The 15,172-nt window shown below is 40.9% G+C and overlaps 2 protein-coding genes across 10 annotated transcripts in view; both read right to left on the bottom strand.

The window, feature by feature from the left end:
* Nucleotides 1-1,713: 1,713 nt before the first annotated feature.
* On the bottom strand, nucleotides 1,714-7,481 carry LOC142409049 (uncharacterized). 8 transcript variants are annotated; one of them, XR_012775497.1, is made up of 3 exons: nucleotides 4,763-7,415; nucleotides 3,520-3,572; nucleotides 1,714-2,774 (listed from the first exon to the last, which is right to left on the bottom strand). XR_012775497.1 is itself a non-coding variant. In XM_075500052.1 (2 exons), exon 2 carries the CDS (start codon nucleotides 4,994-4,996, stop codon nucleotides 4,022-4,024), a length of 975 nt encoding a protein of 324 aa, XP_075356167.1. In that variant the 5' UTR covers nucleotides 4,997-5,030; nucleotides 7,423-7,481; the 3' UTR covers nucleotides 1,714-4,021. The 8 variants fall into 8 exon arrangements, 4 of the variants coding, with proteins under 4 accessions (XP_075356167.1, XP_075356164.1, XP_075356165.1 ...); XR_012775494.1 differs by having other exon boundaries at nucleotides 3,355-7,415; XR_012775495.1 differs by having other exon boundaries at nucleotides 3,520-7,415.
* A 3,964-nt stretch (nucleotides 7,482-11,445) lies between these two features.
* Nucleotides 11,446-15,172, bottom strand: part of SPATA18 (spermatogenesis associated 18) — a 21,778-nt gene continuing 18,051 nt past the window's right edge. The window contains exons 12-13 of one of the 2 annotated variants that reach the window (XM_075500047.1): nucleotides 14,368-14,413; nucleotides 11,446-13,894 (exon numbers count right to left, since the gene is read on the bottom strand). In XM_075500047.1, the coding sequence (XP_075356162.1) occupies nucleotides 13,887-13,894; nucleotides 14,368-14,413 (54 nt within the window). In that variant the 3' untranslated portion in view covers nucleotides 11,446-13,886. Of the gene's footprint in view, nucleotides 13,895-14,350; nucleotides 14,414-15,172 lie in introns of those variants that run through there. The other variant, XM_075500048.1, reaches the window with a different exon arrangement.

Genomic DNA, 15,172 nt, shown 5'->3' with positions numbered 1-15,172 from the left:
CTCCCTGGGCAAGCACGTGCCATGAGCCCTCAGGTCCTCTGCACACACGCTACGCGCACAGAGTTGCCAGTCACGTCTCATCCCTGCTTCTCCTATCGACATTTTCGGTCCTTTTTGTCTGATTTTGTGCTTCTTTACCTTTTTAATGACTTTTTCCTGCAGTCTCTGCAGAGCCAAAACACAAACAGCACTTCACACACCAGACAGCACTGGAAACCTTTTTACATTTAAGATGTCGTCCGTCTTACAGAGGGAAAACAACAAGGATTCACCTGTTTCTTCCACGAGCGGTGGAAGAAGTGTGCCAGGAACAAGGCCCTTTCTTCCAGCGAGCTCCATATGCATGGCTCCTTGGTGAAGAAGGGAACTGATTAACCCAAATCGGCTTCCTTTTACACAAAGCAGGTGTTAAAGAGAAACCAGCTGCCTGCTTCAGACTCCAGCCTTATCTGCAAGGCTTCTCCTCCTACTGCCACCCTGGTCTGCCATGAGTCCTCAAAGGCTTTAAGGGCTCTCCTGCCAAAATTACAGCAGGCTGTAACCCCATCTGGGCTCCAGTCAACCTACCTCTTTGTAAGCAAATAAGGGTAAATCTCAGCACGGTTTTTTTTCTAGACCCGTGATAAAGGTGGTGAGTTTTAGAGCCATGACAGAGATATTAACCAGAAATAGGAATTAAATAGGATTCTGTATTCATGGCATGTTTCCTTTTGCAGCCTGCACTCAGTGCGTGAAGACACGCTTAAGAATGAATCTCAGGCTGGTACTACCATGATGCTGTCGGTTCAGCATTACCAATGAAGCCAAGCGTCAGGAAAAAAGGTAAAAGATTACCTTTATTTATAATTTGTACACTCTTGCCAGTGTTATAAAATTGGTATTTGTATTTTATAATACCAGTATTATAAACTGATAAGAAACTGTCATACCTATCTATCTGTTTTACTGTCATACCTATCTATCATACCTACACCTATCTCTGTTGCGTTGAAAGTTACTGTCGCGTTACAAATAGGAGTCTGAGGAGTGGCTGGGGGGGGAACCCTCCCGTTGAGTCACGAGGTTCAGGCAGGACCCCCTTGCTTTCTAAACTCCTTCTCAGACAGGAGACTAGGTGCGGCTAAGTCCACTCTTAGTCTCAGACTTGGTCAAAGGTTTATTTTCCAAGGACGGTATATGTAGCCACCCATCAGAGTCAGCGTTTGCCTGTCAGAGCCCTCTCGGGGCCTTTCACTGAAACAGCTTCGCAAAGTTGATTAAGGCGACAGCGTTAAAGTAACTTGGCAGCGTTCTAAGTCCGGTCGCGTTCAGCGTACTGAACTGTCACGATTACGGATGCACAAATAACGCGATACACCTCCAGTCTAGTCGCATTCCATGAACTACCACGGCCACACGTAGAGTCTGCTCGCGTTCAAGGAGAACTATCACGGCTAGATTAATGAAGAGTGCAGTTTGTTAAAGCAACAGATACACAGGTTCTTTTGGATTACCGGGGATAAATTCACTGTCTGCAAAGCACATGCAAATACCAAGACTATGAGTAACACCGCTGGCTACAAACGCGTTAAAAGATATAAAGCAACTCCATAGAGGTCCCTAAGTTTCCCGGGGAGGCACTTGGTATAACCAAGTGTTTGAACCTTACCCAAAGGTGTCCCGATGGGGGAAAGAGAGGCTCAGCCTGTCGACTGATCCCAGAAGTCAAGATTGGTACGTGATGGTATCTTCCCTAACATTCTCTTTCTCTTAAGCTATTTTATACTATTTTTTTACCTTTCAGGTGGAGCTTGAGTGACTCTAGTCATACATACCTTTGTTATGATTGGTATAAAATTTTCTCGCTTCACTTTTAAAGGTATAAACTGAAAAATCCAAAGCGCAAGCTCAGTGAGGGGTGGTCGCACCTTGGAGGCGGGTAGCTTTTGGGATGGAGGTGTGTTTTGGTATTATAATGATGTTATAATGAGCAAAGTTCACCAAAAGGACAGCATTTTGTCAAAAACATGACAGGCTGTTGGCCCAGGGTAGCAAATACGCAGCTTATCAGTTCCATGGTACCTTCAAGTTCCCATATTATCACAGAGCCTGGCCGCGGTATCTCCACACCGCTCCACCCTCCGGGCAGTTCCCCTTAGAGCCAACACACCAAGTTCCCCTGGTGTTACCGACATCTAAGGTTGCAGGCCTAGGGAACTTCCGTGGAATGGATTCCTTGCATGTCAGCTGCACTCCACCTGGGAAGCTTCTTCAATGCTGTGCCTTACCTCAAAGTGTGAATATCTAAGTCACCTCCAGCAATTATTCCACATAATCCACCCCCTGACTACAGTCACTCAAGCTTCACGATATTTGGAATGCATTGGGTGTATCACATATGTTCTTGTGGTGAGGATTATCAAGTACATATACATCTTGTGGGGATATTAGATGAGACAAACACTTCATTACAATCCAAAGTTTAACATACAACGCGATGGTTAGAATGAAGCAGAACACAGTAAGCATTAGCAGAACAACAACTGGATGAAGCATCTTATTGAGAATTCTGGTTGCAGTCGGTGACCATCCAAGAAGTGTTTCCCACCAATGGTGTCCTCCATCCTGCTTCACTCGTTCTAAGACGTGATGTATCTCTTCCGCGTCACGGTGGATGGTGACTAATGTCTTATGTCCATTATTTGGGACACGTTCCAGCAGTTGACACAGGTTATCGTGTTGTAGTAGTTTCCCCCCCAATGTAAGATTCATTCCAATAGGGGCAGGTAATAAGTCTTGATACAGTGTATAGTTAGTTTGCAGCAGTTGGTGAGTTGTGACAGGAGTTGAAGAGTTGAAGTTGCATCCCATAATTTTGGTAAAATTACAAATGCAAATATTTGAGTGATTACTTATATCTACAGTAATGTTATCTACAAATATAAAATCACAAAAGGTTCTCATGCAAACTCATCCTTTTCCAATATATACAAGTACAGTTTCAGGGGCTTCATGTGGTTGTATTTCAAAATGACAAACATTTTGTTCAGTGTCAAGACAAATGTCTTGGGCTTTGATGGTGTTACTCTCACAAATAAATCCTTGTTGTTCCCGTACAATGCATGCATTAGCATCAATAGTTTGCCATTTGTTCCCATTTCGTTGGGCCCGTACTCTATGTTCTAATGGATAGAGTATAGCTCCATTGTGATTCAACCCCAACGCAATGATTGGGTATATGGTGTATACAAAAGCATTGTGCATTGTTAAGACAAAAGCTGTGGCTTTGCTGTCAGTAGGGTTGTAGGTGAAATTAACTGGATACCACCAGGACTGGAATTCTTTCTCAAATTCAGTTGCATTATCCCAAATTACCTTTCGAATTTCAGTGGGCAGGGTGCCTTCCCCACCTTCCTATATAATTGCAGCTACTATAGATTGCATCCACAGTTGAGCTTGGATACAACTAAGAGCTAAAGAAACATTGTCTTGGGTCACACCAAGTGCATCCACAATCAACTGGTGGTCTTTCTCATTTACCTCTCCCCACTGAGGCAATATATCCGATAAGAGCCATTGGTTAGCTCCCAGAGCTGAAAGAGAAGATTTTAAAGGGTGTTTCAAGGCATTTAAGTCACTGGTTACTGTGGCCAATTTATTAGCAAGTACTTCAGCATCTATGCTGTTTAAGACTCCCAGTCCCGTTCCTAAGACACCAGTCACATCTCTCTTTGAACGGATGAGAGTCCGTTTATGTAACCATGCTGACCATCCTGTGTAAGAGGTACTCAGGAATGGTGAGCAGGTAGGTTTAATTGCAGAGATATTGGTCTGCATTGCTAATTCCACCTGTTTGAGGGAGTATGATGGATTAAACAGCACTTGTTGCTGACCTGTATTTTTAATTATGTAAGGCCTTGTGTTGAAGATGAAAGGAGTTAGACTAACGGGAGGCCGAGTCAATACATTTTCAGACATTTGTGGGGGCAGAGGTTCCTTATCCTTTGCAACCGGCACAGATGTTGCTGTATCAATCACAAATTCAAATAGTAATTTGGTACCTCTGTAACCCCCAAAGACAGTACACAATTACAGGTTTGGTAAAGGTAAGATTGTACAAGCAATCTGAATTTGGTTCAGTTATTTTGTAACACTCGGCCTTATAATTTTCCGGTCTGGAAGAGTTAGTACAAACTGTTTTAATTTCAGTCGGCCTATGGTAAGTAGACCCATTAGTTATTCGGCAGCTAATTTGTATTGTCTGTCCTGGAATGGCTTGAAGTTTAGCCATCCAAAGAGAGTCATTCCAACTCCATTCATCTCTTGAGCGTACTTCATTTCCATGCATAACTAGAGTGGAGAGATTTAAGTTCCCTTTGTTTTGTAGTGTTCCAATGCTTGCACTATATCGTGACAATGCATGGTCCCAAGGGTCATTGCGAGATACCATGGTGAAAATGGGTCCATTCCTAACTCCATCTTGCAGTGTGTCAAATGGAGTGGGTGGGGTTAGGTCAGGTGGTGTAGTTGGATCAGGTTCAATCATATCTCTTTTGAACGGGAATGACAGCCCTGTACAGTGTTGCTTTGACAGCCCTGGCCCTGTACAGTGTTCTTGCCACACACAAGCCACAATAGTGGGTGCCACCAGATTAAAGTTATACCAACAATCCCACTCGTCAGTGACACAAGACTTTGTTGCTATTGGATTTCTGGAAATGCTGGATATTGTCATGGATGTGACCTTTTCATGGGGTGATCCATTGATCATTCTACACCCTACCTGGATTTCTTCTCCTGCTTTTCCTTTCAGGAGTGGAAGCCATCCATTATCCCAGCTCCACTCGTGCCTTGAGAACACCTCGGCTCCATGCACAACTACAGTAGCTAAATTTAAGTTTTCTTTGATGGCACGTATTCCCATAATTCCATTGTATTTAATGTGGGCTTGGGACCACGGCCATTCTGGGTCTTTCTGGTTACACATCAAAGGGAGTTGTCTGCATTTTGCAGGCATCTACTTCAATCAGAGTCGTCTTCTTTCAGGATTCCTGTGAACACAAAAAGGAAACAAACGTGCTCGGTTGTATTTAACCGGCAGGGTTAAAAAGAGGGTGAGATCCACCGGGTGTTAATCCGGTGTACTTTTCCTGAGCAATCTTTGGCTTCCCAGGTGTAGAGGTTCTTTTAATGATGCCTCTTTCTTCCAATTCCCTTACCACCCCATCAATCTCCACAAGCACTGCTGCTGGCAACAGATATTGCCGAACACTAACGATCTTAGAGGGGGATAAGGGTATAGATGTTTGTAACAGACTCAATTTCACTATGCCTGATTCCTTTTTATTGCTTGCAAAACTCCACACAGTTCCATCTGGGAGGTTCCACATTTGCCCACGCAGTATGTCAAATCCTAGAATGTTAGTATATGCAGCACCAACTAATACCTCTACCCTGGTTAATCTTCGTTCCTCTGGCAACCAGAGTGAAATTTTTGCGGTAGCGCATTCCTTTTCCACGCCGTCCATTCCTGTGAATTTAACCCTGTGTCGGCCAGGTCTTATGCCCAGGGTTTGTGCTGTTTCATGGGTAATTACTGACATTTGGGCCCCGGTGTCAATGAGAAAGTTTACCAATATTTTTCGGTGTCCAACGGGAATGGCAATGATAGGGTCAGGGTATCCATCAGAGAGCCATTGCATTGCTAATACCCGTCGAGCAGGGTGGCTCACTGCCCTCCCCGGGGATGGAAGTTTTTTTGCTGAGATCCCACCTCGCCAATTAGGCCTGGTGCAGAAGGTGCACTTTCCTTGTGGGTTGGGGGTTTTCCAGCTAGGCAATTCTCCCCAGCTGGGTTATTCTTTTTACCCAGAGATTGGACCAATGTACGGAGATCCTCCGTAGAGACGCCACGCAAGATTTGTCGGGGCACACCCAGATCTAGGGCCTTACGCCACAACGCACCCCGTTCCTTATTAGGTTCAAACCTCCCATTGAATTTAGGGTTTGTACTACGCATTAATCTACGAATCTGCTTAACTGGAGCAGAAGGTTGCATTTTATCTAGCAGCTGATTAACCCTTTCCAGCAATTGTTTAAGATGATTATTCTCACTCACAAGTTTATTATTCTCACTCACACGTTTATTATTCTCATGCACAAGTTTGTTATTCTCACGCATCAGTCTGTTATTCTCACGTACAAGTTTATTGCTCTCACTCACAAGTTTATCATTCTCACTCACAAGGTTATCAACTCGGGTTCTCAGTGATTTTCCTGTCTCCCTCTCAAAGGCCAATGATGACTTCAACACCTCCTTTTCCGATGTTAAAGTTGTATATTCTACATCAGAAACTAGTTTGGGAGCAGGGGTTTCCTTAGCTTCTTGCTGAGCACAAGATAAACAGGCTCCTAACACCGCACAAATTACACCTTTACCTTTTTTCACTCCAAGCTTTTGCGCAGCCTGACACTGCTCAATGCGTTCTACCACTTTCTCTTCATCCTTCCAAAATTTTTGAGCCCACTCCTTCCCAGCCTGGGAAGGGGCACATCTGTAGATTTGCAGCAGTTTATCCATGGTAATCCTGCTGACTACGCCAATTTTCCTGTTGCATTGAAAGTTACTGTCGCGTTACAAATAGGAGTCTGAGGAGTGGCTGGCGGGGGAACCCTCCCGTTGAGTCACAAGGTTCAGGCAGGACCCCCTTGCTTTCTAAACTCCTTCTCAGACAGGAGCCTAGGTGCGGCTAAGTCCACTCTTAGTCTCAGACTTGGTCAAAGGTTTATTTTCCAAGGACGGTATATGTAGCCACCCATCAGAGTCAGCGTTTGCCTGTCAGAGCCCTCTCGGGGCCTTTCACTGAAACAGCTTCGCAAAGTTGATTAAGGCGACAGCGTTAAAGTAACTTGGCAGCGTTCTAAGTCCGGTCGCGTTCAGCGTACTGAACTGTCACGATTACGGATGCACAAATAACGCGATACACCTCCAGTCTAGTCGCATTCCATGAACTACCACGGCCACACGTAGAGTCTGCTCGCGTTCAAGGAGAACTATCACGGCTAGATTAATGAAGAGTGCAGTTTGTTAAAGCAACAGATACACAGGTTCTTTTGGATTACCGGGGATAAATTCACTGTCTGCAAAGCACATGCAAATACCAAGACTATGAGTAACACCGCTGGCTACAAACGCGTTAAAAGATATAAAGCAACTCCATAGAGGTTCCTAAGTTTCCCGGGGAGGCACTCGGTATAACCAAGTGTTTGAATCTTACCCAAAGGCATCCCGATGGGGAGGAAGAGAGGCTCGGCCCGTCGACTGATCCCAGACGTCAGAGTGGTACGTGATGGTATCTTCCCTAACGTTCTCTTTCTCTTAAGCTATTTTATACTACTTCTTTACCTTTCAGGTGGAGCTTGAGTGACTCTAGTCATACATACCTTTGTTATGATTGGTATAAAATTTTCTCGCTTCACTTTTAAAGGTATAAACTGAAAAATCCAAAGCGCAAGCTCAGTGAGGGGTGGTCGCACCTTGGAGGCGGGTAGCTTTTGGGATGGAGGTGTGTTTTGGTATTATAATGATGTTATAATGAGCAAAGTTCACCAAAAGGACAGCATTTTGTCAAAAACATGACAGGCTGTTGGCCCAGGGTAGCAAATACGCAGCTTATCAGTTCCGTGGTACCTTCAAGTTCCCATATTATCACAGAGCCTGGCCGCGGCATCTCCACACCGCTCCACCCTCCGGGCAGTTCCCCTTAGAGCCAACACACCAAGTTCCCCTGGTGTTACCGACATCTAAGGTTGCAGGCCTAGGGAGCTTCTGTGGAATGGATTCCTTGCATGTCAGCTGCACTCCACCTGGGAAGCTTCTTCAATGCTGTGCCTTACCTCAAAGTGTGAATATCTAAGTCACCTCCAGCAATTATTCCACATCTTCCTGTTTTGATTTCCCTGGACTGTAGTGTAGTGTAAGACAAACATGCATTTCCGAGCTTAAAATTCCTGTGATGGACAATCTATCACAACCCATGATAAACTGTGCCAGGCCAGTTACAGCAGCATCAACAGAAAAGACCGCAAGCTTACAGAGAACAGATGTCACCTTGAGGTTTCACATCAGATGTTCATTTGCAATAACGGCAATTGAGATCTGGTTTAAGCTAATTCAGAGCAGGTCAGGTGCTGTTAGTGTAAGATACAAAGAACTTAAGCTCGGTATTTTATTAATTCTTTAACAAAATAACCAATTCACAATGCAGCTGTGAGGTAATAGTTTAAAACATGCTGTTTATTCAGACTAATTGAAATGGACACATTACTTAGATTGTAGTTAGTCATCCCTGAAATTCCAGTCTGGGTGAGAAAGACTTAATGGTACTAACTGGTATTAATCTACTGAAATTGGTTAAATTCAAAATTTCATATGCATTTCACTGACTTAATAGCTGAAGAATTTGAAGGCAGTACTTCATTTAAAGCACAAGCTCTTCAGGTCAAGCAATACACCGTACACTGATTGGAAATGAAAATACTAATTGTATTTACATATTAAAAGACTGGCACAGCTCCATCTGTGTCTGGTTTTAGTTGGGTAGATTCCTGCCCAAATTACAGTGGCATTTAGAAATAACCAAGTTTCATTTTCTGAGCAAAGGTGTGATGTCCAGGGAAAAGTTGAAAGCCATGACAACGTGCCTTGGGGAGGACTTTGCACTGAACCAGGTAATACTTCACGTGCCCTCACCTAAGCAACTCAGCTCAGCTGAATAGTAATCATTCACTTACTCGCAGCATGTAAAGTGCTTTTAAAGAATAAGACATTCATTTTCTGATTGACACATAAAACCACAAAGCATACATAATGGTTCAGGGAAAATGAAGTCTGTTACCATGTGCACTAAATGCAGTATTACAACATGAACAAGTTACCCTGAAAGCAGTCATAAAAGTTTCACCCTGGGAAACAGAGGAATAAAATTGATGAAATAAGCCCCTCAGCTTGTCTTAATCTTACATTTGTGTCAAAAGAGATTCTGATAAATCTTTGTTGTAAGCTAGTTAACATGAAAACTGCATATTGTAATATTTTTTAAAATTTAGTATAGTAATTTTATACAATAAACTTTGTGTGATTTTCCTAAACTGCAAAATTTTGCCTTATTTTTTTCATTAACTAAGTACCTGAGAACCACACCTTACCAGAAGGTAGACAAAACTTGGAAAAATACTTGTCATTTTTTTATTAACTAAAACAATTGAGCTGTTAAAAGTGCAAACTGTATAAAAGATCATAGGGCAAAATAGTTTCTGTGAATAGAAGATGATGCTTCCAAATAATAGGTGTTTGTCTTGTCCATGCTGTTTTGAGGGTGCATGTATCATCAACACAGAGACAGGTTTTCCCTGACTCTTAGCAGTTTATAAAGGCTAAGTGTTATATCTGTTTTATGTGATTTGACATAAAAGGCTGAATGGCTCTGAAAAGGCTCTTTGCTACTGCAAAGAGAAGGAATTAGCCTAAAGTGATCTCTCTATAAAATTTTTCTTTTAAAACAAGGAACTTTGAACACAGGCCAAAGCCCTTTAGGAAAAAACAATTCCACAGGAAGCAATACTAACAATGGTAAACACCATCCTTATACTGACATTTTACTTTCAAACAGGTAACATTACTTTGAGAACTGTGTTTTTGCAGGGCAGAAGTGTTGCCTTCTCAAAGCCATAAGAAAGTATAAATACACCACCCACTTTATTTGTGGTTTTTGTCTGTTAACAGTAAAATGACACCAAGTGCTCTATGTTTGTGCTCCATTTACCAAGTGAAAGGTAAAGCTTCCACATAAACAACATTGTATATCAGCAAGAGCCTGACAGATACTTGTGTTGTTTTCAACTATCAAAAACCTGTTTCCAACTTTTCAACCATAAAATGAAATGTACATTTCTTTAGTATACTTCATTAGTATGCTGCATGACTAAAAGAAATACAGTACTGAAACTTAAAACATTCAGTCTGAACACATGCTAATATAGCTGCAAGCCATAACAAATGCATTTTCATTTCTTTAATACAAAGCTTGACTATTTAATGCTACAGTAAGAAAATCATTGTGTAGTTAACACCAATCAAAAATGGCTGACAAAGGTTACATAAAGCTGAAAGTATTTAATTCTGATGGCACTTTTACAGGATGACAAACTTTTGCAGTACATACATGCAATACAAAAGTAAAGTTAAAAGGCTCAAATCCTGGAGGATGTACAGGCATATGTTTTCCAGGGAGCATTTTGATAATTTTTGGCCTTCACCTTTACTTTTTTCAGGCTGTAGAGTATTTTTGCTTTAACTTACCACTCATCGCCCCAGCCTCCTACAAGTCTGAATCAGCACCGCAACTCACTGCCAACCAGATTAGATGGGAGGACTCCACAAACCTTCTGCTCCCAACCTTCTTTCTCTTATCAGGATGGTGGGAGAATCTATCTAAGATAATTTCTGAATTTAAATCTTCATTGTGCAGTAGCAAATTTAGCTGAGCCATTTACCATCAGTATCTGCTAGCTCTGCATGAGTCTCTATTTTATGTTATTGGGCTGCAAACATTGAAGAAGAAAGACTAAAGATATTTTAATGACATTGTATTTTCCCAGAAATAGGTGATAAAACATCCACATGTTTAGACTGACTCTGGGACAGCCTTTGAATTGAGACAAACACAATCAGCCTTCAAAGAGCTGACATGCAGGAGAAATTCTCCAGCAATCTCAAAATCCCTCACAAACACGTGCTGTTCTACATGAACACCTTGGCCCAAAGGTGGTGCTTTTCTACATCCCATGCAGTCCCACTTCCATCAGTCCATCTGCAAAGAGTTTAAATTAGCTCAAAATCTATAGCCTTCTTTTTCCTGGTATTAACACATTAATCATGATCATACTGTTCTAAAACTATCTTGTAATAGAAGCCTTACTGGCTTTTTTTTTTTTTTTGTCACCTATTAGAATCCACCCTTACTGTTTCTACTTTGCTGTATTTGCAAGTGTGGCATTACCCAGGCTTGTGATTTAGAGAGAAAAAAAGAAAATTAAAAAAAAAATCTTACTTGAGATTTTAAAACTCTTATTAAAATATCAAGTCATCAATTTGACATTCATGACCTGTTCTTTCATAGGGTCTTAAAAGCAATTACAGAAGTCCCTTTTTATAAGTTATTTTGCATTTGCTGGTTAATTCCATACAATCTTTATTGGTATGCATTCTCTGCACTGTTGTCACGTGGATAAAAAGAAGCACAGGAGCTGTTAGTGTCTAACCTGACACCAAAAGCAATCTTCTATCTGACCTATAGATTTACTTGGCTATAAATAAGCTGTGCAGGCAACCGGTACAAAACAGTATATTCCTATGAAAGACTATGGGCTGCAGAGTACAACTGAGTAGAGTTAGGTTTGTTTAACTAATTAAGTGTTATCATGCTGTGGACTGACTTCCTATTTTGCTGAAAATGGTTTGCTCTGCTCTGCAACATTATGCAAAAAACAAACAAAACAAACAAAAAATTAAAAAAACCCTAGAGCTGCTTTCTCACTACCAAAACAAGTCATTGGCTGTCATTTCATTAATTTTCTCTTTTACTTTGAGACTAACTAGTTCTCTAGGTACCTGCTGGGGGAGCAAGATGAGATGGTCCACCAAGCACTGAGAATTTGTCTTTTATGGCATTTTTAGATCTTTGGGAATACTAGTTCATAGTGGCATCACAGGTGTGTGCAAGTCTGGAACTACCCTGCCTCTCATGCTTGTCAAGAAAAACATATTTTCTTGATGTAGTCTTAGTTTTCTCACAGTTGGCATGGAAACTTACTTCAAGTCAAAATAATAACACAGAAATGTCTTGGTAATTAAATGCAGAAGACAAACATACAATACCTAATTTTTAAAAAACCTACTTCTCCTTAGCCCTTGGTAATTACAAGATTTCTCAAAATTCTTCATTTTTCTGCTCAAAATCATACTCAGGATATCTAATCATCTTTTGTTGCCACACAAGTTGCAGGTGCTCAGTTTTTCCAGAACTGTGGTGGTTTTAGTCATGAGATCAGTGCAGAAATATGCAGGTTTACTTCAAGCCCAGATCCATAGCTGTGACCAACAATCAGGCTCTTAGAGGAAATATGTTGCTTTCCACTTTCTCTTGTGACTTTCCTAGACAACAAGAAAGTACACCACATAATGTGCATGTGCCTTTGTGTCCCCTTAGTTCATTCAGAGTGGCTTTGTGAATGACACCCTATGTACAGGACCTCATTTTGCTCTCATTGGTTACTAATGGGCCTAATTCCAATGAAAATACATCTGTATAACTAGAGTCACAGCTGACCTGTGGCTCATGGGGACCAATGCTGAAGTCTGCCTGAAATCTGATCCTGTGCCAAAGAGCCTTGTGCCAAAGTTGGAAGCCACACAAGAAGTAGAGAGAAAGAGCATGGATGTGTAAATCTGCATAAGATCCCTGGAAAGGGATCACAAAATTTGCTCCTGTAACTTAATTTTAATTACTAAATAGTTTCAGAACTAATAAAAATATTTTACATTTGTACTAATGAAATGTCATGTTCCAGGGGACAGGGTGATTAAAAGAGGAGGCAGAAAGGAGTTTTTTCCTCCTTCTGATTGTTTATATTCCAAAACTGTGGAGATTAATTTGGGGAAAGCACCACATACCTTTGAAGCATCAGATATTGACTGGAATGAGACAGTGGAGCTGGTGAATTACACATCAGCTCCATTATGACAAATCCTATGTTTCTATGCAAAAGCACAAGGCCCCAAGCAGTCACTTGTGTGGCTTGTATTTAAGGCTGGCCCTACAGATGAGGTTCTGAGAGAAAGACAGTATCAGTTCTCTCAAAAACAAAAATGGTGATATTAAAATAAACATTTACAAGGGGAACAAACTATTTAAAGTGCCAGAATAAAATCTCTTCAGGTCTCTAATTTTTAAACTTAAAATGTAATAAACACCCACAGTGAGAGATAACTGGACAGGTTTTTTTCACTGTGTTCACAAGAATTACTAATATATCAGTCTGGTACGAAAGCCCATTAAAAGTGATACCAAATACACCACCTCAAGCAAATATTTCAAGCCTACAAATAGTCAGTGGCACACTTTCAAAATACTTTAAGTTCCAAACTACAAATTTTTATGATATTCATTTCTAAGTAACAATGAATTTAACAAGGACTATTACTGCCTTGCTAAAGCACACACCTGTGCTTTCATAAGTAAATGTCAATAAAGTTCTGGAGATTGCTGGAGTATTGGTAGTTTATGACTGTTCTGTGCAACTTTTGCATTGTAGTTAGAAAATTCAGTTTACCGCAAGGACGTATTTCAGAGGATGCTGTGTGAGACTGGCACATTCTAAGATTATTGCCATTTTCTAAAATTGTAAATAAGCACCAGTTAATGAAATTGTTTTCAAGTAACAGCTAACCTCAACATTCTGCAACGTTCACCATTTAGGTTATATTGAACATCCTATCAAGATAAACTGCATTATTTGTTATCTGTGGAAAACATTCTAGATGCAATAACTCTATCTCCATCTGCAGGATTATAGCATGGGTTCCTCGGTGCTCTACAAATTTTGCCAAATGAGTATGATCCCATATTGCATGCACTTTTTTTGTTGTTTTTAAATCGGAAGGGTTGAATTAGTTTCTAAAATTATAAATAAGACTTCTATAATTCTAAAAACCACACTAAACACAAACTCCATTTGGAGTGACAATTGCCATTCACATTATTGCGAGATTTGAGGTATTCTTGCAGAGAAAAGGCACCAGTGAAGTTGTTGGATCCAGATGTACTGAATCACAGGAACATGTTCAGTTAACGCCCTATTGAAGAAAAAGACAGATTTCAGTACAACTATTTTTTTCTAAATCTCTAAATTTGCTTGACTTCAAGATGGGCACACATTCATACTGTTTGAAATCCCTCACTTCACCATCACCACTGAGCTATCTCTTTGGATTTTGAAAGGCATGGAGCTAGCAGACATGCAGCTAACTGTCTCTCCTGTGTGGAAGAGAACAAGTTTTACTTACTATAGAACTGGTCACAATAAAGGCAACCAGCAGAGAGAACTCATGAAAGTGGTCTGAGTAGTGAAAAGCAAGCTCTCTTCCAAGTCAGAAATTTCAGCCTTTTTTCATACACAGAAAAGAAAGGGGCTACGCACTTTATAAATAAGACTTCGACAAGTATTTTAGAGTCAAGACCTTCAGCATGTTATTTTGTCTGTTTGCTCAGTCATTCAAGGGCTTCATGTGAAAACCATGAGTCATTATGAACTAATATGCCCACTTACTTGGGCTTCCGCTCCTCAGTGGTGAAGGACTGCGGCTTCGAGACAACTGCAAGACAAACAGAAAAGGAAACTCAGGTGTGCTAAAGAACTGTACTCAAGAAAGGCACCTGGGGAACCATCAACAGTCAGAAAATTTGCACACATTACTCCATCTGGGCAGCTCCACTGCTACAAAGTCAAATTCAACAACTTTCTGGTTTCTCTTTCACACCCTGCACATACACAAAAAAGTGAGTCTTACCCGAAGCCTCTCATGTTTTCAATATTCACATTTTAAGTTGAGGGCACCTATGTCAATTTAATAAGAAGGGCTAACAATTTGAAAAATACACATCATTTTTACAGAAATAATTAGAAATATTGTGTAACTATACCATACGCAGAACTCTGCTAAGGTTTCACATATCTTATTAGTACCACCTCAGTTCTTCCCCTCCTGCCCACCCTACACTGATTTTCTGCTCCTTTGAGGCATTAGAGGGTAAAATTTAGATTACTAATTCCAGGAGGCAGGGACCATGTTCTGTATATATACTGCAAGATGACTAAAACACATCAAGATGATGCAATTAGTTATTCAGAAGGGTACTGAAGCAAGGGTGAGTAGGGGGAAAGCAATCTGAGATCCACAGTTGATACTTCTGAGAATTCAACTATGATCTACTTCTCATACAGTATCTCCACTGATAATTATACCAGGCAATAACTACGTGTCAGTTCAGTTTCACCTCATTCCAGACCTAGCAAAGGCATTTATTCCCAATGTTAGAATGTACTTGTGGCACATCAGCATTTTTTAAAACGT

The sequence above is a fragment of the Mycteria americana genome, chromosome 4 (genome assembly GCF_035582795.1).
Source record: "Mycteria americana isolate JAX WOST 10 ecotype Jacksonville Zoo and Gardens chromosome 4, USCA_MyAme_1.0, whole genome shotgun sequence".
Taxonomy (NCBI): domain Eukaryota; kingdom Metazoa; phylum Chordata; class Aves; order Ciconiiformes; family Ciconiidae; genus Mycteria; species Mycteria americana.
The sequence above is the reverse complement of the archived record's forward strand: the minus strand, read 5'-3'. Positions and strand labels throughout refer to the sequence as shown.